General features: G+C 45.0%; 1 protein-coding gene across 1 annotated transcript; it reads right to left on the bottom strand.

Annotated features, from left to right (window-relative positions):
- Positions 1-5,655: 5,655 nt before the first annotated feature.
- On the bottom strand, positions 5,656-15,288 carry LOC107159653 (NUT family member 2G-like). Its single transcript, XM_015506251.1, has 8 exons — positions 15,017-15,288; positions 14,177-14,238; positions 10,687-11,365; positions 9,508-9,636; positions 8,355-8,494; positions 7,576-7,892; positions 7,185-7,301; positions 5,656-6,351 (listed from the first exon to the last, which is right to left on the bottom strand). Exons 1-8 carry the CDS (start codon positions 15,286-15,288, stop codon positions 5,656-5,658), a joined length of 2,412 nt encoding a protein of 803 aa, XP_015361737.1.
- Between the last annotated feature and the right edge of the window lie 11,246 nt (positions 15,289-26,534).

The following is a 26,534-nucleotide window of genomic DNA, read 5'->3' as shown; positions in this document are numbered from 1 at the left end:
ATATATATATATATATATATTCATCAGCAGTCATTATGTGGACCATTTCTCTGAAGGAAGCAGAGTAATAATGAGGTTAGAATTTTACAGTTTGGCCAAGGATATATATATATCCTTTTTCCCTCATTTTTACCAAAGTGGTATCATTTTATAAACACTACAGTGAAACTTCCTTCTTTTTCACTTGGTAATTTATTATGGATATTGCAAGTAAATATAGATCTAACTACCTTTTTTTCTTAAAAGATCTATCCTTTTGCATAAATGCAATAAAATAAATAATCCTTATATGATCACATGTGTATAAATATCTCTTCAAGTCTTTGCAGGCTCCCTTCTGCTTTTTGCCTTCCTTTTGCATAAACACAATCCTATTCTTGTTTAATCAGCCAAATATCTGGAGAAGCCCACCATTCTCATATATCTATGTACTTTTTCTTTTTTTTAAATATTTTTTTAGTTGCCAGTGAACATTTATTTTTATTTATTTATTCATATGCAGTGCTGATGATTGAACCCAGGACCTCACGCAATGCCAGGCAAGTGCTCTACCACTGAGCCAAAACCCCAGCCCCACTTTTTTTTCTTTTTAGGTTTTGGGATTAAAATAAGGCCTTGCTTGTGCTAACCACATGCCCTAACACAGAGCTACAAGATATGCCTTTTTAAAAACATGTGTGTCCTTGGCCAAACTGTAAAATTCTAACCTCATTATTACTCTGCTTCCTTCAGAGAAATGGTCCACATAATGACTGCTGATGAATGAAGTCTTGGTTCTTTACTGTTCCTACTTTGGAGTTGGGTGAGAGCTTCAGAGCTTTGACCACCTAACTACAACTAATACACTCACTTGGAGACTCAAGACTTACCTGAAGGGAAGCCGAGGCGTACACACCAGGCACTGGCACCAGTGCTGGGTGAGGAAACCTAAACTGCAGTGGAGCAGTTGCTGGAGACTTGAGAGTTAGTTAAACTCCAGAGAGGCCATGGGAGCACTGGGACCCCACACTCCCTTGAGTGCTACCTCCAGGAGCCTTGTCAGGTTCTCAGGCTTTAGACCAGATTGTTTCTGGAAAGAGTATGGAGAAAATGAACTACTTCCAGAATATTTGTTCTACTATCAAGTATAAAACATGATGCAAGAGAAACTGTCATGCCAGAACCTGACCTTTAGAGTTTTATTAGCATCTAACTGACTTGGGGACAGAAACACCAAAATCCAGCTCCCTCTTTCCTTCCTGCCCCACCGTGGGTGGGAATGGGTGCCAATGAGATGTAGGCATGAAGGTCCCAGCTCAGGGACACAGGCTCCCTATGAGACTGAGGTCTAATCCTAGGACTAGGGAGTGCTTCCTATCCCCCACGTCCTCACCTCAGCACCACCTCAATAGGGCTTCTGTATAATGAGAGAGGAAGAAACTGTCTCAGTCCATAATCAGTAAGGATCCTCTGGGAAACTAACAGGCAAGAGGGGAGACAAAAATAAGGACACCAGAGGAAATTTAGCCTCTCACACAAGAAACACCAGAATAAACACAAACTAACTACTCACCAGGTGAACATGAAACATCACCCTGCACACCTATGGACCTCTGCTCCTGTCACCCAGCAGATCATATGTGACTTTGGGCAGAAAATTTCAAGACAAAGAAGACAAAAAAAGGCTACATTTCCTGTAAGGAAGAGCAATCATCAAAACTAGGCTTATATTTAGTGGATACTTTGAAATATTCAGGTCATGAATCTAAAATAACTGATTTATACATTTTAAGGGTTCTCATGGAAGAAACAGACAGTTTGTAGAAACATATGTGCCATGTCAGCAGGTAGATGGACATTTCAATAAAGAGCCAAAGGAAATGCTAGAAATCAAGATATTGTAATGGAAATAAAGAAAACATTTAAAAAACCCATCAATAAATAGATAGAGCCGAGGGAAGAATGAGTGAGCTTGAAGTTTGTTATATAGACTTCTCAAACCCAGATGCAAAGAGAAATGGGTAACAATGACAAAACAGAATACCCAAGAATATGGGATAATTATGAAAGTTGTAACACATGCAAAGGGGAAATACCAGAAGAGAAGAAAGAAGAAATATTTGAAATAATAATGACTGAAAATTTGCCAAAACTCACAACAGCCATCCAACCGCAGAAATCATTGAGCAGAATAAATGCCAGAACATTCCATCTGGGCATGTCATATTCATACGGCAGAGAATAAAGACAAGGAGAAAATCTTCAAGGAGCCATAGGGGGAAAGCATGCCTTATCCACTGAGAAGCAAAGATCTGAATGACATCAGACTTTCTCCTTCAGAGACTATGCAAGCCAGAAGAGGGGGCAATGAAAAATATAGTGTTGAGAGGAAAAAATTCCTCTTTACCCAAAATTCTATGCCAGTGAGATGCTCCTGCAAAGGAGAATAAATTGAAGACTTTCCAGTCAAATAAAATTGGAGAGGACTTGTCACCAGCAGACCTGCCTTGAAAGAAATGTTAAAAGAAGTTCTTCAGTGAGCCAGAAAATGAGATCGGTCAGAAACTTGGATCAACATAAGAGAGAGCAGGAATAAGTGAAGGTAAAATCAACACTCTGAGTTTGAGATGTTAATTGAAGTAACAGATAGCAATTCATTCAAAATGATAATGCAGGACTGGATCCAATGACTAAATCTTACGAATAAATGAAAGAATATCAGCAAATTACAGGAGAGAAGAAGTGGGAACACTACCATGAATTTTGTGCACCAATTAGCGGGGGTTGTTGGTGATGGTGGCACTTGATGTTTCCCCAGGATGCTGAGACTTCTTTCCCAAGAAGCCAGTTCTTGTCCTCTCATTGAATCACCTACCCAGGAAGGCCATGGCCATGCTGGGGATCAGTCCAAAATCTGGGGATCTGTCCAGAATCTTTCACAGAAACTTTCTCTGTTGAGAAATAAATGCTGACCCACAGATAATTACAATTCTGTATTGTTCTTTTCCCCTTGAAAGCACGGCAGAAGCATTTTCTCAAACCACACACAATCCTTTATTACATCTTCCTGTGCAAAAGTCTTCACCTAAAATCCTCTTCTTTCCATCTGAAAATGCAACAAGAAACACTAGAGCTTTCTCCACTATTCAGTTCACCTGACATGAACATGCAGTGGACAAGAGAGGAGCTGGGTGAGGTCAGAGACATTAAACATTCCTAAGTTGTGACTATTCTGACTTCATTATGCAGGCTCTGGGGTCGGACCCCACGTGTGCCTTTCTAACACCTTTCCCAAGCACCTTCCCAAGGTCCCCAAAGGCCTGTGTATTGAAGCCTTGGCCCCAACCTGTGGCACTATTGGAAGGTCCTGGAAACTTCAGGTAGCTGGCGTAGGTTAGATCACTGGAGGTGTGCCCTTAAAGGGGATGTCAGAAACCTGGCACCTCCTCTTGCTCTCTCCTTCCTGATCAGCATTGCTCCACAATGTGTTCCTACCACAGTGTGCTGCCATGTCACAGGCCCAAGGCAATGGGGCCAACTGACCATGGGATGCACTTCAGAAACCATGAGCCACAATAAGCCTTTCTTCTTTTTCAGTTGATTATCTCAGATGTTTTGTTATAGTAATGAAAACCTCACTAACACCCTGGATGGGAAAGCCCCCAAGGTCAGGTTCTGAGTTCATTCATGTCATCTCAAATACATGGCTGTTTAAAATATTAGAATCAAAATCCACAAAGACTTATGGAATCCAGACTCTTGATTCACAATGTCCAGATCCCTAGGCTTTCAGGTTCTGTGCCACATGGGATTCAGCAGCCATGGACTCATATATTTTCAGACTAAAAGGGATGTAGCACTGCTTAATTCTCACCTGAGAGGGCATGGAAATGAGGGACAGGGGGGCCAACGTCCAGTCAAGGGTCAGAAACTACCCGAGCATCTTCTGGGTGTGCTGGGTGTGCTGGTACAGCTGGGTGTTCCCCAGGAGGACCTCATAGTCCTGTGGTGCCTGGGATTTGCTGGAGGAGGAAGGGCCCGTTGTTATCAGCATCATCTCTGATTCTGGGGCCCCCACTCTTCCTGCATCCTCATCCCTGCCACCCTGCTCTGGACCCCTCCTCCCTGCCCTGATTCCAGGCAGCTTTGTCTCCTCCCTTCTAACACTCAGGAGCCTTCTCCCTCCAGGTTGATGAACACTCAACTCACAACCTCAGGACGCAGGGCTTCCCACCACCTCCTAGAACTGGAGGAGCTGAGAATCCTGGTGCTGGAAGGGCACTAAGGGGTGCCTCAGATCAAACCCTCTTACTTTCCTAGGAGGAGCTCTGGATCATTACAGTGTTATGGCTCGGATCTTAAATGACTCCCAAAAGTTCATGGGCAAAAGGCTTCGGTGCTGGCCTGTGGCACTATCAGGAGATGGCAGAACATTTAAGCAGCAGAGCCTAGGAATTGGTGGTGTGCTCTGGACGTGATGTTGGGACCATGTCCCCACATTTGCTTCCTTGCTGCCATGAAGTGAAAAGGACTCCTCCACCATGTGCGCCTGCTGTGGTGTACTGTTCTCCCACAGGCCTCCTACAAGCAATGTGTCCAAGTTACATGTAACAGAGGTACAAACCTGTGAAACCATGACATAAAATAAATTTCCTCTTTATAACTTGGTTTTCCCAGGTATTTTGTCTTAGTTACAAAAAGCTGACACATACATCAGATGTCTCTTCCAATGTCTACCTCTGACATATCCCTAGGCCTAAAAACTCTACTGCCACTCCCTAAGGGTTTCTATTCCACTAGGTGGTAAGTGTTTGCATCAAATTTCTTATGTAAAGAAAAAGTGCCCAAAATTGCAGCTTTCTTTTGTTTTGAAGAGAATCAAGGGACTTCATGGCTTTGTTCACACAGCTCTCTAGCCGGGAGGCCTCCTACCCACTCCATGGAACTAATTCCTCTTTGATGGCAGTCCCTAAGGTTCCTCCTTACCGCCCCCTATGTTACAGAATCTCTCTAGACCCCTTCCCTCAGTTCAGCCCTCTTTGCCTATGTCTATGAATTTATTGCTGATATGGAGGCAAAGTCTATGAAAGCCTACTGAAAACCTTAGAATTCTAATATGTGATGAGNTGGCCCTCAGATGATTGGTAAGAGAGATGTTTAAGGGACACAGATCATGACCCTTGCACAGAGACAAGATCCCCTAAACCAAGTGACCCCTTTTCAGTGGGGTGATGAGTGGGGTTCTGGGAGCTTGTTGGCTCTTTTCTCCCAGGACCAGTGGAAGGACCAGCCTCAATCCAGAGGCAAGACCCAGTGGACAGACACTTGTGCACCCTGGTGCCTGGCATCTCCAGTTACCTCCTCCTCTCAGTTCTCACTGCATGGTGCTACACAGACTCTATGGCAGAAGCAGCAGCCTGAGAAGAGTTTTCCTACAAATCTGCCTTTATTCCCAGGGACACAAGGCCAACAAGGTCCAACCTCCCTCCAGGCTTGAACATCCCGCCCCTCCCTCTCAGTAGCCTCCCTCTGCCCTCCCCTTCCCAATCCCCTTCCCTTCCCTGTCTGAGGACTGGCAGGAACCATCCTGAGTGAGGAGGAACTCTTGGTGTGCAGAATGAAACAAGGGTGAGACCTCGCCTGAGGGGCAGCCACCCCAGAGGCCACCCACCAGCCCTACTGTCCATAGAGCCTCCTTTTCTTCTTCGAGTTGCTTGGTGCCTTGCACTTCCTCTTCTGAGGCTGTGAGGTTCGAACCTGCTTCAGATGCAGGTCTTTCCCTCCAGTGACCTCCAGGGGAGGCCTGGGGCGAGGCATCTTTTCCACTTTGCAGGAGCGTCCAGTGAGAGCGCTCTTCTTGGACATGGCAGCTGGAGGAGGATGGGGGAAGAGGCTGCCTGTCTGGGCAGGTGGGGCCTGGGGTGCTTGGTCTCCTGAGCAGAGGGGTTCCATGCGAGGGCCCTGGCTCTGGCACAGAGCCCAGGGCAGCAGACAGTGCTGGGAGACTAGGAGGAAGTCCAGGCATTGGAGGTCATTGTCCATACTACAGCCATTGGCTGTCCCATATGGCCCTCCAGAAGAATTGGCTCCTCTGTGACCACCAGCACCTTTCCCCCTCAGGTTTGGGGAGGAGGATCTGCGGTCCTGGGGTGGATGGTTGGACCAGATGGCCCCCAGTGAAGGAGACACTTGACAGCTCGGGAGGATAGCAGTGTCCTTTGGACCCAGCAGTTCTGGCTCTGTGGCCCTGCGCCTCTTCACGTCCTGGGAAGTCACCTCTGGGGGCCAGTTCTGCATGCAGACCCCTTGGTCAGTGCAGTGTTTACGTTTCTCTGCTCCTTGGCTGGCAGCTGCCTCAGAAGCTCTTGAGTCCTGTTGGGACATAACATGACCTTGGGGCACCTGCAGAGGTGCCTCTCCACCATCTACAGGAGATGGGCACTGGCTAAGTCTTCTTTATGCATGATGAGGGCCAGAGGGACCAGGGACCATGATATTTCCATGGGAGGTGAGAAGTGGAGCTGACACCCGTCTTGGTCTCAGAGAGACAAACTGAGCCTCTACTGGCCACCCTGCTGGGCTTCCTTTCAGGTTGATACCCTGAGCCTGTCATGACTCTTCTTCTCCTTCCTTTTTTCCCCCACCCACATCCTCTGTCCTGGAGCATTCACATTCAAGAAGCCATGTGTCACAGGCAGGATAGGGATAGACAAGTTCCTGTGTGCCATGTGAGTAGGGTCCTGTACATTTCTCATCTACCTGCTATTCCTTGGTTTCCTGTTCACCTCTGGCCACTTCCTTTCCTGTCTACTTGTCTCCTGATCTTCCAGGTAATCCTGTCTGCTTTATCCACTTGGTGTCCATCTCCAAGTCCCAGTTATCCTGGTGTCTCTAATTCCATATTCTACCTGGTACCCCTTTATTCTTGTCTACCATTTGTTTCTCCCCAACCCCTGGTGTTCTTTGTGTCCCTACACTTGTTCATCAGATGTTTCTGCCTTTCTCTTTTTTAAAAAAATATGTTTTAGTTGTCAATGTACCTTTATCTTATTTATTTGTGGTGCTGAGAATCGAACCCAGTGCCTCACACATGCTAGACAAGCGCTCTGCCCCTGAGCTACAACCCCAGCCCTCCCTGCCCATCTTTTATAACTGGTGTACCTCCTGCCCCTGGTCTACTGGGAGACCCTCCTTCCCTCCTCTACCTGGTTAGGGATAAGTCCTTCTTCCTGCTCCAACTGTTTTGTTATGTCCACGATATTTATATATGATTCGGAGGAAAGTAATTCTTCCAAGAAGTGGGGGTTAATCATGGTTTCCATCTAGGAGGAGAAAGAAGAGATTGTGAGTGACCTTGGGGAGAAAATGGCCCCAAGTCAGGAAGACTTCTAGGAGAACAGGAGGCAAAGATGACCCCATCTTGGTCCATACCACAGGGTTAATAAATCCCATCCACTAGCTACACACATGTATACAAGCGCATGTGTGCACACACACACACACACACATGAACACAATACTGAGAATCTAAGCTATGAAGCTCAATTCTATGGGTCCTAAAACCTTGTAGAGAGCAAGATTGTATGCCCAGCCCACCTTGTTGACAAAGCCCTCATCAATGTAGCTCAGGAGACTTGGATCTGGATATAAATCATCCTCCATTGGCTGATGCTCCAGTCCTTCCTCTCCCAAGTTTGCAGCAATATCTTCTATAGACAAGTGAAACGGCTCCCACGTGGCAATGTTGGTAGGCCCGACTAGCTCATCCAGGATGTCCATGAGCTCTTGGATGACTTCAGGTGGGATCTCCTCTGGCACCTTGGTCTCACACATCTTAGTCTCTGGTGCCTTGCGTTTGGCTGGTACTGAGTGGGCACACTGTGCCTTAGGGGTGGTCTTTCTGGAGTTGCATACTAGGACAAGGAGTACCAGAACAGTGCATGGATGGGGGATCCACCTTTATGCCAAACACTTGGTAGTAGGCAGGCTTAACCTGGTCTACCATGCACTACGACAACCATAGGAGGACCCAAGAGAGATAACAGTGCACCAGGCGCAACATCTAGGTGAGTCACATGGGAGGAAATTTGGAGCCACTGATATACCATGCATTCTGCCCAGCCAGACTCAAGTCATGGGCACATGGTATGTTGGTTCTTTGGAAAGGCAGGGAGAAAGGGGAGCTATGTACTTGGCACAGTCAATACGCAGTTCAACAAAATGGGTAGCATGGATCTCAGGTGCTAGAGGCTGTTCTTGAAATACTGAATGCCCCATGCTGAAGGTAAAGTTCTTATTGGGGACAACAACTTGCCTTGGCCCTTGGCACACTTTGGACACCATCAGGGGTTTCTGTGGAAAAGAAGGGGCCCTACCTGGTTGTTGCACAGCCTTAGGGGCTGGGGGCCTTGGAAAATCCCTCCTTAGAGATACAGAAGGAGGTTGGCACTGGAAGACCCCTGACAGCTGCATCCTTGGATCCTCCATCTCCTCTGCAGCCTCAAACTCCATGTACCTAGGTGGGGTTTGGGTAACGGAGGCACTGGCTGAGCTGAGGAGCAGGTCAGCCATGCCAGGTAGATATGAGACAAGCTGAGAGACCTATATACCAGGCAGTTACTAGCCCCATACCCGGGGGAGCTGAGGGCAGGGATGTGGAACTATGTTCTGGAGTGGGCTGGACCAGTCCCAGGAGGGAGCTGCTACACAGGAAGAACCACAGTTCTGGGGAAACACTAAATCAGCCAGCACCTGAAGGGAATCAGATCTGAGGGACCCAGGTAGGGCCCCTTGCTGACCCTTGTTTCAGATCTCTCCTGTTTCTGCCAGGAACCACACAGACCAGGTAAGTGCCAGAAGCTGGTAGGGATGTGATTTATATCAGGGAACACCAGGTGTCCTGATCCAATTCAGGGACACTGAGGCTGGGACCATGAGCCCTGGAAGGATCACTTGGGAGACCAAGGGACAGGAGAGGTCATGTGAAAATGGAAGCTAAATGAGAACATTGGTTGCTTCCAATGAGGGTGGGTACTTTTTCTTCTCTTCACTTGTTAGAATGGCAGGGATTATATAGAGAAAGGGCAGTAAAGTCCAGGGATATGTCCTCAGGGCATCTGAGGTGCTGGATGCCCCTGACCATGCACTCTCCACTGCCACCCTCTTCTGGAACATCAGGTTGAAGTAGTGGCCATTTTCATGACCTCATGTAGTCCCTACTCTGTAAACAGGTGCCAGTTCCCAGGCAGGTGGCCTATGTAAGGCTAGTGGGACTTTTTCCCTCTGCAGAGCCAACAAAGCTGCTCCCCATCTTGACCCTGAATCTCAAGGCAGAGTTGGAATCATGAACATTAAGGCTGAAGTTTCTGGGATTGTTGCAGAGAGAATGCCCATGCCTAGAGGGAGCCACTATCTGGAGAGCCAGATGCCTTGGAACCAATAATTTGATAGGAGACAGGCCCTATCAGACCCTGCTGTGCAAACCATGATCCTCCAGCACTCAGGTCCGGGCCCTGAAACCTGACTCACTTTTCTGCAGTCTCATAGAAGGCCATCCGGTCAAAGTTGCTAGTGCGCTGCCATTCCTGCATACCCTTCCACAGTGCCTCCTCCATGGTTATGGTGGGCTCCAGTTCAGAGAGAGACCAAAGTACTGGGCTGGAATTAATTGAAATCAGTCACAGTGCACAAGGTCACCCTCCATTCTCATCTTCCCAAATTTCCCTCCTACCTTTGTTATATCTGCCCTATCATATTCCTCTCAAAGCATTTGTATTTAGAATCCAGGACACTGTTCCTTATGCCAAACATTAACACCAAGGTCTGCACTGGCCTTGGGATTTTTCAGTGGTATGGTGTACTAGGTGCTGAATGACTTTTTATCCTCCCAAATCCACCTGTTGAAGTCATAACCCCCAATGTGGTGGTATCTGGAGGCAGGCTTTAGTGCTTAGAGGGTTAGATGAGATGCTGAGGGTGGGGCTTCATGATGGCATTCACTAATTCCTGGAGAAGACAGAGCCCTCATGGGACTCTGGGTCAGGCACTTTTTATCTGAGACTCCAAACTCCAGAACTCTGAGAAATGAATCTCTAGGGTTTCATCTACCCAGTCTATGGTGTTCAGTATGGCAGCCCAAGCTCACCAAGACCATGCAAAGAGTGGCCTGGGAGCAGGGTTACATACTGGGGCAAAGATGAACATCCCCATCCAGAATCCAAAGTCAGCTCCCCCATGAGTGCCACATCATCACAGGATCTTTATTGGGGTTTCAGGACAATGTGTGTGGGTGTGTGCAGTGTTCACCCTTGGGGCCAGGACCACTAAACCCACTTCTGCTGGTGATGTCCTTTGTCTGGGAACAATCAGGTCCATGGAGGAAGGTAAAATTACTAGGGAAGGAACCATCTTATGGAGTGAGACAATCCTGGCTCATGTTACCCCAAGAACCTCCTCTGACTTTGGGATCTCCATGTGATGGAAACAAAGATTGCTGAACTCACAGGGCTGTGATGGGCACCTGAGATAAGGCACATTTTCTCCCCTGGTGAGAGGTGCATATGGCTGGGAATGTTGGCCTCTCAGCTCGTCCCCCACCCTCAGGACCTCCCTTCCAGTTCTCTACATCCCAGCCTCCTTGTCCATCCCATGCTTTTCCTAATCTTAGAGTTCCAGAGGGTGTTCTGGGTCCATGGGGAGATCACTTACATGAGGAAGCAAGAAAGTGCTCCCACATCTGGAGTCTGAGGAAGGTGCCTGTGGACCAGGGTCTTGAAACGCTGCCAGCACCTGAAATCTTCATAGTTGCTCTGAGGTCCACTGGAGTCATCTGGTGGCACTGCAGCCTGGAAGGTGGGCAGTGCGCCCTCCCCATACTCTGTACCTGGCCATTGGCAGGCATTCATTGGGAAGACGATGGGGGCCAGGTCTGTGAATGGTGGTGGTGCTGGGGGACGAAGGCCCAGGTGCCAGTGGAGCCCATAGTTCTGGATCCCCCCACTGGCTGAGGCAGGCACAGTGGTCCTCAGGGCAGAAGGTGCCACGAGGAATGGAGCAGGATGCTCCACACCCCCACAGAAGGCCCCTGAGGGGTTGAGGGGTGCCTGAGTGTGGGCAATGTTATGAATATCAGGAGGCCCTTCTGGCCTCAGTTGTGGCCCACATTGTCCAAAGGTGGACAGCCCTGGCACATATGGCTGTCCAGGGTAAGTGGACAGCACCAGAGGGTTACCCTGGGAGATGGGTGCAGTCACCCGTGGTGCCAGGGGCGGCTCCCAGAACAGCTGGTGTGTTGGCACAGGGGCAGCTGGAAGAAAGGGCAGGCCCTGGAACGCAGACATGTGGGCACCAGGATTGACGTTCATGCCTGGTCTCTGGAATGCAGATGCTGTGGAGGCAAAGCAAAGGGGAGAATGGAGGAGGGGAAATGGCAGCAGGATTGAGGCCCCCCAGTTTCTTACTCAGTGGGAATCTGAGGACAAATGCTCACAGCTCAGGGCCCTGTGGGCAGGCAAATTGTGCAGTTTGCAAATGTCCCTGAGTGAATTTCATGCTGTGTTCCCTTTGTCATAGTTCTATCCTGAGAAAACTGTTTCCCAGGACACCAGGACTCCCTGAAGGCTGTCAGTGGACTGTGATCCCTCAGCTTTCCCTGCCTCTGAGAGGGCCCTTGTGCATCCTTTGCAGACAATCCATTGGCCTCCTAAGTGACTCCCTAGAAATGGATCAATTTGACTCTCTCAGTGGCACCATGCCCCTCCTCATGCTCACCAACAGGAAAGGGATCTTCTCGAGGGCAGAGGCAGGTCCTCCAGGGTCATTTGTGAAGGTGACAGGCTCTAAAGGTTATTGCCCCACCACCTCCTCAGCCTTCCTTTTGCTAATACTCCTTGTATACCCCTCCACTTCTTTCCTAGGCTTCCACAAACAAACAAAAAACACCTGATTTAGATCTCTGCCTAGCTAGAGGCTGAGGAATCCTGAAGTTCACCCTGCCCAGCATGTGGGTGCTTCTCCTAGCACTTCCCACAGTAAACACTAATGGGGCAACAGAGTCTGGTCAGCCGTGTCCCCAGTGTTCATTGGTCCCTGCCATGACATAGGAAGCTCTGTTCCCAGGGAAGAGGTCTTTGTGATAGACACTGAGTTCCCGAGATCCTCTCCTGCCCTGACCAGCAATGGCTGCTGAGGTTCATGGAAGGTGATGGGATTGTGAGCAGTGGGGCTTTCAAGAGATTTTCACAGCCACTGGTCATGTTATTACTGGGCCTGGGAATTGGGGCCATTCTGAGGTCCTTTTCCTTTTAGCTCCCAATCACAGAATGACGGTGTCACAGAGAACCAGGTGTGGCCGGGTTGTCTGGAGCACATCTCTGTTCACTAGTGTAGTCAAGGAATGTGAGGTCCACCACACTTCCACACTTGCACATGTTGATCAGGACCCCTGCCTAACTTCAAGTGACAATATGAGTAGGGCCCCTTCCTAACTGGGTGGTATTCTCTTTCCTCTCTTGAAAAGAACCCAGTCATCTTCAAACCTGATCCTTGAAAAAAGAAGGACACCTCACATGTGTTCATGGAGTACCAAACAAGGAAGATGAGAGAAGTCTTCCTGCCAACATGAAATAAAGGGCTGAGGCCACCCCACAGAGAGGGGCCAACACCAAGAAGCTCTGAAAGAACGCCTCTTTCCATGAAAGTGATAACAATTCAGAAGACCTCACAGGGGCCCAAATCTATGTTGGTTGAAGTTTTCTGGGTTCCCTGACCTTTAGGAATCAAGAACACCAACTGTCTGAATGGAAGGAGAAGTTTTCCTGGGCAGGAAGTTGGCGAGGTGCCCTGGGCTGTGGCAGTTGGAGTGCCCTGCAGCCTCACCCACAGAGAGTATATCACACTGCATTTGTGGTCATTGAGAACCCCACTGGGCAGTTTTCTAACTAAGAACACTTCTCAACACTGCCCAGTTATCATCTGAGACTCTCGGTCAATCCCCTCAGAATGACATCCCAGGTAGCTTCCCTGTGTCTGAAGAATGGACACAGGGTTCAGCATCTGGACTCCAGGGAGCCGTAACTGACCACCACTGTGACACCATCTGTGACTGCCTAAAAAATCATGCCGTGATCTGTGTCCATTTTATAAGGAATCAATCCCTTGGCCTCTCTCTTTTCTGTTGAACCAGTATAATTCCCCAGAGTAGCCTGGACCTGGTCTTAGGAGCCCTCCTTCCCATTAGCAGTATCAGTCTTCCTGGGGCTTCCTGGGCCATGTCAAGTGCATCCTCTAAGGCTCTTTCCTTCCCTTACTTCTGCTCAGTGAGTTGCCCACAGGGGAAGTACTCCATTCTAACTCCCAAGGGTTTTGGGGGTGACTGGCCCTCAGATAACAAGCCCCTGACCCTCCAGGCTCACCTCCTTCCAAAGTTCAGGATACTGTTCACAGTGTCTCACAGTCTCCACAGTGGGAAACGGGAAACAGGACCCAGAGAGTGACCTGTCTGTAACAGATGCTCAGGGTCCAACTGAGCCAAGCTGGGCAAAGTTTAAATGTAAACCCCAGTGGAATGTTGGACCCAGACATTCTGCAGGGGGGAGGGGCCAAGGGGAGCTGGCCTGGGTGGGGGCTGGGCAGACATTTCATGAAGAGCTGTGGTAGGTATAGAAGTACCTTGAGTTCCCTTCAGACAATTCAGTGGTGACACAAGTGATGTGTGCCTCTGGGTCATTTTGAAGTAGTTTCTCAAATGCACAGCAGAGTGGTGAGAGCCATGGCTCTCATGAGCCACACAGTCACGGGTCTGAACAGCCCATACTCTAAACTGGAGGGTATGGATTGCATTTTATGTATAAATTGGTTTTTTTCATCCCATCCCCTGTCAGCAAAACAGACTCTTGGGGGTTCCTGAAATATTCCACACCTTATTATAAGTCTTTTCAATGAATGGGGGAGGGGGCAAACTAAGAAGAAGCTTCTTTCACTCTTTATGTAGTTATTCCCCACATTGATGTCAGTGATGAAATAGCTGGTGGGGCTTTATTTTTTAAACTAGTGATATAAAATATGCAGTGTAGAAAAACTGTCTTTCCATTCCACAATCAGTTTGTTTTTAGTAGTTTCTTATACTGAATGATGGAGTTCAGATTCTCAAAGCAAGCTTTATTTGTAGACCCAGGTCGAATTCAGGGGCCTTGCATACTCTTGGTCAGCGCTTTGCCATTGAGCTTCAGCATTACCCCATCAGTCTTGCACTGCTTCACACTGCTCATATAATCACATACTCAAATGCAATTTGTGCAAAGTGGCCATGGGAAGGAGCATTGAAATGTCCTTTTGTCCTACCATCTGACCTTTACTCTTGTAAAGTCCTGAACTCATATTGATTGCTGAAGGGAAAAAAATTAAAAACACTGTGAACATGGATGTCCTTGTCATCAGGAACATTGGCGGAATGCTAAAGGCCCTGCCTCCTGTAATGCCTTTCCGTCCTAGGACCTTGGCAGCATCACATGTGACATGTCTTCCACATTATCCTTTGGAAAGCAACGGTACTAATTATCTAAATTTCCAGAAAGAGAATCAAAGGATTGGTTTTTTTGTTTGTTTGTTTTGGGGCAATGCATTTCAGGGTCAATGGGATCCTTGGTACACATTTGAAAAGTTCAGGCTAAAAGTATGCCATGGAGTAGAAAAGGAAGAGGATACATTTGGTGTGTGTGCAAATTGATCAACATTGCCGAGTCTTCATCAAACATATGAGAAAAACTGTCAAAGAGAACATTTGGGCATCTGTATATAGTGGGAGGGCTGTCCGTATGCAAAAATGTGCTCAGTAGGCAAAATCAAGGAATGGGGTTTTCAGAGTGTTACCCAGACCTATAATTCTTGGAACCTACAGCTGGACTAGGAGGAGAGCACACACTGATGTTCGTGGGGAAGGGGGTATAAACACTGGGCCCAAATGGGGAGCCAGTGCTTCAGGGTAGAGAGCTTCCAAGGGCTGCACAGGGCGGTCTCTAATTTATAACATGAAAATCACTTTGTCATTTCAGACGCTCTGGCTGAAAGAAGGGCCAGCCCAGAGGCTCTGGAGAGGAGCCGCCTTGCCACAGACACCTGGCAGGCTTCCCGACCCACTTGGTGCTCCCGCAGCGGGTCCCTCCTGCACCCCTCGCGCATGCGCACGTGGTTGGCTGGAAGCGCGCGCTCCCAGGCTGCCCCAACTGCTCCAGCTTCCGTTGGGGCTCCAGCGGGGCAAGGCGCAGGCGCGAGCGCGGACCGCGGGTTCCCAACGGCCGGCAGGGCTCCCATGGCGGCGTCCAGACTCAGTCCCGTAGGCCCGAGGTACTGGACCCGCGAACCTCTCCCGTCCCCAGTGTGTCGCTGCCTGGTCCTCTGGCCCCTGCGCCTCGCCGGGCAGCCCGGGCGCCGGCCTCGCCTCCCCTGGGACGTGGGCCGCCCGCACCAGGCCCGGAAGTGAGGGGCGCGTTGGCCAGTGAGGCGCCTTGTCGAAGCGTCGTCTGTCCGTGTCCCTTGCAGCCTGTGCAGCGCCGGGCTCCAGGGCACCTGTGTGGTGCTTGAGAAGTGCGGTCCTGGTCAGCAGGTCCGTGGCTCCTGTTGGTGTCAGGCGAAGTGGTGACGGTCATCTCCTGTTCCCTGTGAAAGCTGTGAATGTTGGGGACACCGTCAGCTGGCATCCGGGTTGTTAGGCTGAAGGACATTCATTTCCTGTGACGTTAGCGACTTTGCAGAAGGGAACACACTGAGCCCAGTGCGCTGAGTCCGCTGTGGTCACACCGTGATTGACGGTCGTCATAGGTGGGCTGTTGGTGGGCGCCTCTGGACAGAGCACCTAAATGATGACGGGAGAATCCTGTCACCCCAAGTCGTGTGCAATAAAGAGTCATGTTGTATTATTAACGTGTGGTGCTTGTGTATTGCGCAGTGACACTGATGATGTGCCCTCACGTGTGGTTGGTGGGCTGTTTGGGGGGCCCTTGTGGGTATTTCTGGATGCCAGGAAGTTTTCCTTCCGTCTTGATGGGCATGAGGATCAAGGGGTGGTTGTTTGTGCAAGAAAATGAGTCGCTGCGCTGGTCCTTCTATGGTTGGTAGGAGTTCAGAGGGCATGAGTCGTTTTCTCTGTTCCTTTGGTGGTGTCCCTAATGTGTTCCTATGTATTCAGAGTGTTGGGGTGGTTGTGTTTTCGACTGACCAATGACAACCTGCTGTGTATTCAGAAGTGGGGGTATTTGAGATTAAGGGAAAGTCATGACTTTTGCGAGACTGTGTAGGGTTGGGTGTGTTTGGAGGCTGTGAAAAGTAATGAGCATAAACACTGGGAGTGGAGGTTAAGTGTTTGGAAATTGGGTTTTGTGATATTTCACCTTTTTTTTTCTTTGTTCTTTTGTTTGTTTGGCTCATGAATGCTGGGAAGTGTGCATGCACCATGGGAAGTTTGGAAATAAATGTGTGTGCGTACATATGGGCAGTGTTAAGGACTATGTTTGGGTATATTTCTCTGGGTTTGCAAAATGATTGATATAATTGGTAAATGTATGAGTATTTTTATATTCAGGACATGCTGTTTGTTTATGTGGGTTTATTTTTATGTTCCATATTCATATTCATGTATATATACTTGAGTGTCTCTGGCTGGATTGTGTGCACATTTGTGGAGTAGTAGGATTAATATTTATGATTGTGATATGGAGTTATTAGGATTCTGCATTTTGGACGATGAACAGTTATTTCTTTGTATTGGCAATTTGTGATCTTGTGTACGATGGTAGTATAGATATCGGGTCTCTTTGGGAATATTTGGGTATTTGTGTATGTTGGGTAATTGTATAGAGGTGTCATGCCCGTGGAGAGGTACATGTATATGCACATTATATTAACTAGCACACCCCAGAGGTGCTCATATGTGTGTGTTTATTGCATGTAACAGCCATAGTTATGAGAAGGAAGAGTATTTAGGTGTATGTGTATGTAAGGACATGGCAGTTTTGATGTGTAATTTCTCAGGGTATGTGTGCATTGAGTAGAAACTTATTTGTATAAAACTGAGAAGTGTGTATTTAAAGTCTGTGCATATACAGGATGCTCAGGAGTTGTTTGTATGGTGAATGTAATCCTTGAAGGTTTAGGTGAGGTTTCCTGAATGAGTGGTCCTGGTATTTGTGTTTAGTCTCATGTGTTAGAAAAATATATGTTGTTGGTGGCTGCATGTCTTTGAATTCATGGATCTCTTGGGGTGTGCATTTTGGCATATGTGGGAGGTTCATTGTGTGCTTGGAAATAGATTGTATACATTGTGTGTTTAAGTGTTGTGGAGAAACGTATTTTACAAGTGTGGGATTTCATGTGTGTCTATTTGGGTATGCATGAGACAAGTGTCTGTGTACTTGTTGGTTTTCTAGAGTCTGTGCCATGTAGGGTATTCATTGTGGGTAGAGCAGCAGTGTGTTGGTTGTACAGGCATGTCTCCAGCTCATGTTGTATGTGTATGTGGTATATTTGAACATTTAAGGTGAATAGGGTGTTTTTCTGTAAAAGTTCATGTAATAACAGGAGTTATATCTGTTTAGGGTGCAGTTAGCAGTTGTACGTATATTCGGAAGCAATGAGGAATATTTATTGCTGGAGATATAATTTTTTTGTGTATTTGGTTTTGTGTATTGTATGAATATTCCAGAGAAGACAAATTGCTTGTAGGAATTCCTTTGTATGCTGGAGATGGCTGGAACTAGTTGTGGTAATTGATGGGGCTCATCCCTTTTTGGGTTTGTATTTAGTGGTATCTGGTTGTTAGGTTGAAAATAGTCTTGGTTGGATAGACACACCTCATAAACTAAAAGTCAAGACTTTCTTACCTCCCCCTGGATGACACTGTATTAGGCATTTATTAGCACACCTCTAGAGTGTGTGTGTGTGTGTGTGTGTGTGTTTTCAGAATGTATGACTAGTCATCTGTGTGAAGTATACATAACTCAGGCAACAATGAGTTCAGGTGTTGGTAATTCTATGTGTATTGTGAGTGGGGCATCAGGAATCCTTGTGTGTACGCATTGACCGTGGTCATTGTTATCCACTACATTGCTTCTAACTGGGTTAGTTTATTCTTCAGGGCCCCAAACCCTCATGAATGTGGATTCCTTACTCTTCCTCATGTGAATATCCATTCAGGCACCTGGATGAAGTTGGCTTCTCTGAGGTTAAGCAGTGGATGAAGACACCAGCCTCCACAATGTGAGGCTGCCAAACATCTGCAGAACTTCTACCCCAGAACCACTTGTGCCCTAGGTAGTGTTTGCTGCTGGATGTCAGGCAACCCTTCCTTGTGGAATCCTGAGGCTTCAGGGCTGGTCAGGACCTCCAAGGGCATCCTTGTAGGGGATTAGAGTGTTGTCCTTTTTTTTTTCTTACTAACCTACATGGCATTTTCCCTGGGAAACCAGGTCTTTTTAATGTCCTTTGCAATGGATTACAGCTACTTGTTTGGGGAGGTGGAATGCCCCTGATAATTTTTGAATAATTTTAGATTTTCTGTCATTCGTTTCATAGGAGATTTTTTTTTTTTGCAGTAAGTACTCCCCTGTCTTTCCAGTTGATTGCATATGCAACCTCATCAACAAGGCCTTATCAAGGCCCTGTCTCAACATAAAAAAGGGGTGGGGATGTTGCTTGGTGGTTAAATACCCCTGGGTTCTCTTTTTCAGGTACCCTCCTCCCCAATAGAATATATCCTAAGTAATCTTTTGTTTTGTGGCCTGATTCAGAGTTTAGATTCCCAGTAAACCCATTGTGCTAGGAAGTTTAGTTGCTGAGTAGTATTTTGATCAGAGTTGTCTTTATTCAGGTTACAGGTGAGGATGTCATCTACATACTGAAGGGCAGTTCTAGCCAGAAGCCCTTAGTCTTTTGAATCCATAAGTACCCAGACAAAGAAATGGGGGCTGTATGTCCAGATAAGTTGTTTAGAGTGTGTGTCTCAGGATCTCCCCATCCAATGGCAAAAGAGTTTTAGGAGTGGGATGCAGAAGTATAGAGTAGAAAGCCCCCTTGAGATCTAGGACAGTGCGCCACTGAGTGGTAGATGGAACCTGGGACAGCAAGGTGTGTTTGTTACCATGGGGCAGAGGAGGATCACTGCCTTATTGACCAAGTTTAAATCCTGGAATAATCTACAGTCCCCATTTGGTTTAGGCACAGAAGAATTGAGGCATTGCAAGATAAATGACAAGGAATTATAATCCCATACTGTGAAGATATACATGCAGTGGCTCTTAATCCATGCAGTGCTTCTGAGATCCTTAGGGAATATTGTCTTTTGTATGAATAACTTGTTCCCTTTAATGAAATCTGCATCAGTTGTGCATTCAGGGCTTGTCATGGGATTCCATTGTGTCAGACTTTGGGTCAACCACCAAAGAAACAGTATGAATTGTGATTTTACTCCTGTACCAGTCGTACTTCTGAAATTGAGAGTAGCAGCACAGGATGTCAGGATGTAGCAAGTGTCCACAGGGAACTGCACTGATTTATCTGACACCTCAAGAACTACCCAGGGTTTCCTCATGTGAAATGGGAATGGTTGTTAGGGGCTTCTTTCTTCCATTAGACTCTCCAGTCTTCTTTTTTTTTAAAAAAAAAATTATTCTTAAGTTTTAGGTGGACACAATATCTTTATTTTACATTTATATGGTGCTGAGGATCAAATCCAGTGCCTTATGCATGCTAGGTGAGCGCTCTGCCACTGAGCAACAACCCCAGCCGTCTCTCCTGTCTTCTTGAAGGGGCCAGATGTTGTGTTTTCAACCCTTTTCTCACTGGGAATGGGCCAAGTTCACCTTTCAGTGTCAGTTGACAAGGTCATCCTTATATGTAGACAAAGTCTGGGGCAGGAGTTTGTGTTGGGCTTGTGCACTTGGGTGCCAAATGCCCATTTCCCTTGCATTTGGAGCTACTCTGCTTTCAGTTGCTTCCTGCTGTATTATCATGAGGACTGAATCCTGACCTGTCAAGTGGTAGGGTTTTACTGGAGGTGCGGCTGACTGTGAGTGGGACATTTGAGCCTTTCGTGCATCCCTCCTTTTTCCTTAGCAGATGTTATTGAAGACAGAGAAAGTCATATCAACTGATTTTGAGGAGCCCAAAGTTCCAATTGAAGCTTTTGGAGTTTTCTCTGGATATCAGGGACAGACTGAGCAATAAAGGGCTTGTCCCTAAAGGGAGATCAGGTCTAGATTGTTGTACCTGCTAAAGATCTAATTAAGACATGTATGGAATCCACAGGATTTTCTTCTCTTCCCAAGGTAATCTTGAATTTTTCAGATGAATATGATTTTTTAAAAAATATATTTTTAATTTTTTTGTATTTATTTTTATGTGGTGCTTAGGATTGAACCCAGTGTGTCACACGTACTAGGCAAATGCTCTACCACTGAGCCACAACCCCAGCCCATGAACATGTTTGTAGTATAACTTTTCCTTCCCATTGCTGTGCTCATCTGTGGTGCAGCAGGTAGAGAGATTAAATAAACATCCCTCCACCTGAGACTGAAGGCAAGAATGAGTGTTTGAAAGTTACTGGTAAAGCAGGAGGAAACTTCTGAGCAATTGTCAAGTCTTTCTTTGGATTCTTTGCAGGTCATCTACATTTTCACTCAGTTTGGTCCCCTCCCTTTTGGGCAGGAGTGTTGGAACCAAAGATTTGGGCATTGGATGGTAAAAGGCTCTTCTCTGGGTATGATGTCGAGGACTGACAGCAGCTGCTAAGCCTTTTTTTTTTTTTAAGAGAGAGAGTGAGAGAGAGATAATTTTTTTAATATTTAATTTTTAGTTTTTAGTGGACACAACATCTTTATTTTTATGTGGTGCTGAAGATCGAACCCAGTGCCCCGCGCATGCCAGGAGAGTGTGCTACAGCTTGAGCCACATCCCCAGCCCTGCTAAGACATTTGAGAGCACTTTGGGACATAGAGAGGAATGCCAGGGGATCCTCTTTGTTATTATGAGCTATAGCCTCCACTGGTGAGACAATAGGAACTGTCAGCAAGGGATGATCTGGGTTTCCATAGTCTTAAAAATCATTCCTTGTCTCCCCGTTTAAGTCTGGATTTTGATAAAATGCCATGAAGTCTTGTCCCACGTGGAATCTCAGATCATTGGCATGATCATTCGCAGAAAAAAATCCAGTTGTATGATGTAATTTAGGCCACCATTTTGTTGCCTAAATATGGTTCCCCATATCCCATCTTATAATTTGTCCAGGCAATATTATGATAGAAAATGAAGCACTTTTGCCTGAGGACATCAGGGTCAAAATCATCCCATTGCTTTAGACTACAGTGTAAAGGGGGTACTCCCTTGTGTTGAAAGTGAGGCTCCCATGTTGTGATACTGGCCCCTAAAGGAAAGCATGAAAGTAACTGACTCAGAGGTAATTGAAGCATTTCTTTTGTGCTATCTCATGAGTTTCACATTGTACAGGCAGAAGGTGGGGTGTCCCCCTCCTTCTGCCTCACTGCCAGATATCTCTGGCAACTTTCTGAGTCCCTTCAGTGAACTGTGTCTGCTTTCCTCCATAAGTGTGGCCAACTATCAGACGTGGATGCTTTGATGTATTAATCTGGACCTTGAATCCCTCACCTTGTCAATTTGTAGGTCTTGCCATCAGTAATGAGCCTCTGGAAAAGCCCCTGTGAAGCCAAGTGACAAAGGGACCTATGTGCTTGTGCAATAGATCAAAGAGCCAGTAGTGTTGCTGTGAGTTGGTCCTGTAAATAATGGGGAAGTTGCTGTCTCCCAGTAATTTGTATAAGGAGTCCTCCTTAAGAAGCCCTATACTTCTATAACTATGCCTTAGATCACTGGGTGATCACTGGGTTTTTTGCAAAGCTCCAGGAAGTCCAATATAGTATCTAAAGGGATGAAACCTAGACAAAGGTCAAGAGGGGGTTTCTCACAAATTGTGCATCCGAGAAGTCTAGGAGTGTCAAGGTGATGGCTAAGACTAAAGAAGGTCTCCAAGGTATGGTCCCAAACCAGGAAGTGAAGATGGAAAAGAAACAAAAGTATCCATAGCACTTGGATTATGGAATTCAGGGGTGGTGAGAGGGAACGTGAAAGAGCTGTAATGCAGCCTCACAAGACACAGAACATGAACCTATATGGTGTGTGGGTTTGCTTTACGCTGGGGATTTTTTTGTCCTTTCATATATATTTATTCTTCTCTTTTCTATCTATTATAGGTGGATTTCTTTTATTTAAAGTAGAGGATTTTGTAGTTACATATGTGGTCGATATCATTCATTCCCCAGTGTTTTCTTTCCCTTCTCCCTCCCCGTGAGCCCTTTTCTCTACTCTACTGGCCTCCCTTTGCTTTTCATGAGGTCACCCAAGCTTTCTTTCCCTTCTTCCTTTCTAGCTTCCACATTTGAGAGAAAGCATATGACCCTTGACTTTCTTAGTTTCAACATAATGTTCTTATGTTACATCCGTTTTCCTGCAGATGATATGACTTCATTTTTATGGCTAATAAACTCCATTATTGATATATATTTCCTTCATCCATTCAGCCATTGGCAAACACCTGGGCTGTTCCCATAGTTTGGCTATTGTAAATTGTGCTGCTGTGAACTTGACTGTGCCCTTGTCACTGATAGGCTGACTTTACTTCTCTGTGGTAAATACCAAGGTGTTGTGTAGCTGAGTCGTATGGTGATTCCTTCCCTAGTCTTTTGAGGAACATCCATACTGATTTACAGAGTGCTTGTACCAATTTACAATCCCACTAAGGATGTAAAATTGTTCTCATCCCCTCCCACCCTCATTCTCTCCAGCATATATTATTTGTAATCTCAGTGGCTGTATTTCTACCTGGAGTGAGATGAAATCTCAGTGTAGTTTTGAATTGCATTTTCTCATTGCTAAAGACGTCATACATTTTTTTTTTCATATATGGGCCACTTGTCCCTTTATGTAAGCTGCCTCTTCTTACAACTCTTTTCTTTGCTATGTGCAGAATCCTTTGTATTGCTTTTTAAAGAAGTATATGTTTAATTCATTTCTCTGATTACTTGTTGTGTTATTTATTAATTTGGTGTTGATTTTTTGAGTTCCTAATATATTCTGGATACTAATCATCTGTCTGAAGAGTAGGTGGCAAGGGCTGGGGTTGTGGCTCAGTGGTAGAGCACTTGCTTAGCTCATATGAGACACTGGGTTTGATCCTCAGCACCACACAAAAATAAATGAGTAAATGGATAAAGATATTGTGTCCATCTAAAAAAATATTAAAAAAGAAGAGTAGATGGCAAGCATTTTCACCTATGCTGTAAGTTCTCTCTATATATCTTTTTTTTGTTTTTCTGAACTTAAAATTTTTATTTAAAATTTTAATGGTATTGTTAGTGCATGATAGTTTTATGTAAGATTTTGGTTCACTTTGGCATGATTATATGCACAAATATATTTCATGCCTGTTTAGTCCTCAGTACTTCTCTTTGCATTCCTTCTTTTTCCCCCCCCTGCTCCTTTAACTCTACTCATCTGCCTTCTGTACATGTGTATCTTTTTAAATTTGTACCTTTAGATACATATAAAGTTGAAATTCACTGTGGTTTGTTCATATATTTACGTGGCATAATTTGGTCAATTTCATTGCACCTTTCCTTCCTTATGCCATCCCTCTTCCCTCCTTTTCTTTCCCCCTTTCCCACTCTTCTTATATTTTTTTCTATTTTCATGGGATTTGCCTTTATTTTTCTAATTTTTTAGCTTCCCCAAGTGAGAGAGAATATTCAACCTTTGATATTCTGACCTGACTGATTTCACTTAGCATGATGTTCTCTAGTTCAAGCTGTCTGCCAGCAGATGCCATGATTTTATTCTTCTTTCTGTTTTGTAAAACTCCATTCTGCAAATATACCACATTTTCTTTATCCATTCATCAGTCGATGGGCACCTGGGCTGGTTCCATTACTTGGCTTTTGTGAATTGCAATGCTGTAAGTGTTGATGTGCTTGTGTTGCTGTGGTATCCTGACTTCAGTGCTTTTGGTTAAATACTAAGGAGTGGGATAGTTGGGTATATGGTGGTTCTATTCCTAGTCTTTTGAGGAACATTCCCACTGCTTTCTGGTGGTTATACTAATTTGCAAACCTACCAACAATGTACGACTGTTCCTTTCCCCCTACATCCTCGCCAGTATTTATTATGTGTATTCTTGATGATTACCATTTTCAATGGAGTTGAGATAAAATCTCAGTGTAGTATTGATTTGCCTTTCCTCTGATTTCTAGGATTTGAAGTCCCCCAGCCATATATTTGTTAGCCATTTGTATTTCTTATTTTCAGAAGTGTCTCTTTTGTTTTTCTGCCCATTTACTGACTGTGTTGTGTGTTTATTTGGTGTTGAGATTTTTGAGTTCCTTATATATTCTGGATATTAATTCCTTGTTGGAGGGGCCACTGGCAAAAGGGGCCACTTGTCCTATTATGTTACCTGCCTCTTCTTGCACCTGTTTTCTTTGCTATGTGCAGGAGTCCTTTAATTTGAGATTGTCCAAATTATTGATTCTTAGTTTCATTTCATGAGCTTTATCAGTCTTGTTAAGGAAGTGAGTGCCTATGCCAATATATTGGAGTGTTGATCCTGTGTTTTCTTCTATAATTTGCAAAATTTCTGTTCTAAAGTCTATATCTTTGATTTCACTTTGAGTTGTCTTTTGTGCAGGGCAAAATATAGGAATCTGTTTTCATTCTTCTGCTTGTGGATATCCAGATTTCTCATCGCTTTTTGTAAAAAAGTTATCAATACTTTCTTCAACATGTGTTTTTGGGCATCCTTGTTGAGTAACAAATGACAGCATCTATGTGGATTTGTCCCTGTATCTTGCATACCAGTGGACTTCATGTCTGTGTAGATGACAATACCATGATTTTTTATTAGTAGAGCTCTGTAGTGTCATTGGTTTTGTGATGCCTCAAGCATTGCTCTTCTTGCTCAGCATTGCTTTGGATATTCTGAGTCTTTTGTTCTTACAAATTTATTTTAGAATTGTTTTTTTTTCTAGTTCTTTGAAGAATGTCATTGTTAGTTTGTTGGGAATTTCATTGAATCTGTGTAACACTTTTGGTAGTATGACTACTTAGACAATTTTACTTTTACCTATTTAAGGAAATGGAAAGGCCTTTCCATTAAAGAATTAAAGAAGACCTTTAATTTCTTTCCTCAATGTTCTCCAGTTTTCATTGTAGAGGTCTCTCACCTCATTGATTTGATTTATTGCTAGGTATTCAATTAGATTTTATGAGGCTATTTCTGTTTCTTTTTCACTGGGTTCTTTATTAATGTATAAGAAAGGTGCTGATTTTCTTGTGCTGAAATTTTAAACTGCTGCTCTTCTTAATATCAAATCTAGTGGCTTTGTGGTGGAGTGTTTTGGATCTTCTGGGTATCTGACTATATCATCAAAACGGATATAATTTGACTTCTTCTTTTCCTATGTTTATCCCTTCCATCTCATTTTCTTGCATTATAGCTCCAGCAAGAATATACAGTACTATATTGAACAGAGAGGTCTGAATGGGACACTCTTCACTTGTTCCAGATTTAAAGGTAATGTTTCATATTTTCCTCGTTCACAATGATGTTGAGTTTGGGTTTGTATATATAGTCGCCTTTATGGTTTTTGCAGTAAGTCTCTTCTATGCATTGTTTCTTCAGTTTTCAAAATGAATTGGTGCTGCATTTTATTAAAGTGCTTTCTCTGTATGTATTGAGATGACTATATGATGGTTCTCCAAATGCTACATATGTGATGAAGTACATTTATTGATTTGCATATGTTCAAATCAGTATCCCATTGTATCCAAATTCTACATGTGTAATGAAGTACATTTGTTGATTTGCATACGTTCAAAGTAGTATCTGTTGTATCCTTGGAGTGAAACCAATTTAGTCATGCTGTACAATCTTCTTAATGTGTTGATGACTACAGTTTTCTAATACTATTATTAAGGAGTTTTGCATCTAAGTTCATTAGGGATGTTGTTTTCTACTTTTCTTTCCTTAATGTGTCCTTACCTGGTTTTGGATGTCAGGGTAATATCTGACTTCATACTATAGATTTGGAATGGTCCAACTTTTTCTATTTTATTAGTTCCTCTTTAAATGTCTATCAGAATTCTGCAAAAAAATCTTCTATTTCTTCTATTATTTTTAGAAGTCTTTGTATTACTGCTTCTTTCTCATTGTTTGTCATTGGTCTATTTAGCTTTTCTCTATATTTACAGTTTAATTTTGGTAGGTCATATATGCTTAGAAACAGATATTTGTTCCTGGTTTCCTAAGTTATCAGATTATGAGTTTTCAATATAGTCCCTGGTGATTCTTTGGATGTATGTGCTGATTTTTTCTCTTTCTTCTCTGATTTTATTAATGTGAGTTTTCTCTCTTTTGGTAAGTTTGGGCAAGGTTTTATTTATTCCAAGAACCAACTCTTCATTTCATTGATCATTTGTATTGTTTTTATTGTCTATTGTATTGA

Source organism: Marmota marmota, unplaced genomic scaffold (genome assembly GCF_001458135.2).
Source record: "Marmota marmota marmota unplaced genomic scaffold, marMar, whole genome shotgun sequence".
Taxonomy (NCBI): Eukaryota; Metazoa; Chordata; class Mammalia; order Rodentia; family Sciuridae; genus Marmota; species Marmota marmota.
The sequence above is the reverse complement of the archived record's forward strand: the minus strand, read 5'-3'. Positions and strand labels throughout refer to the sequence as shown.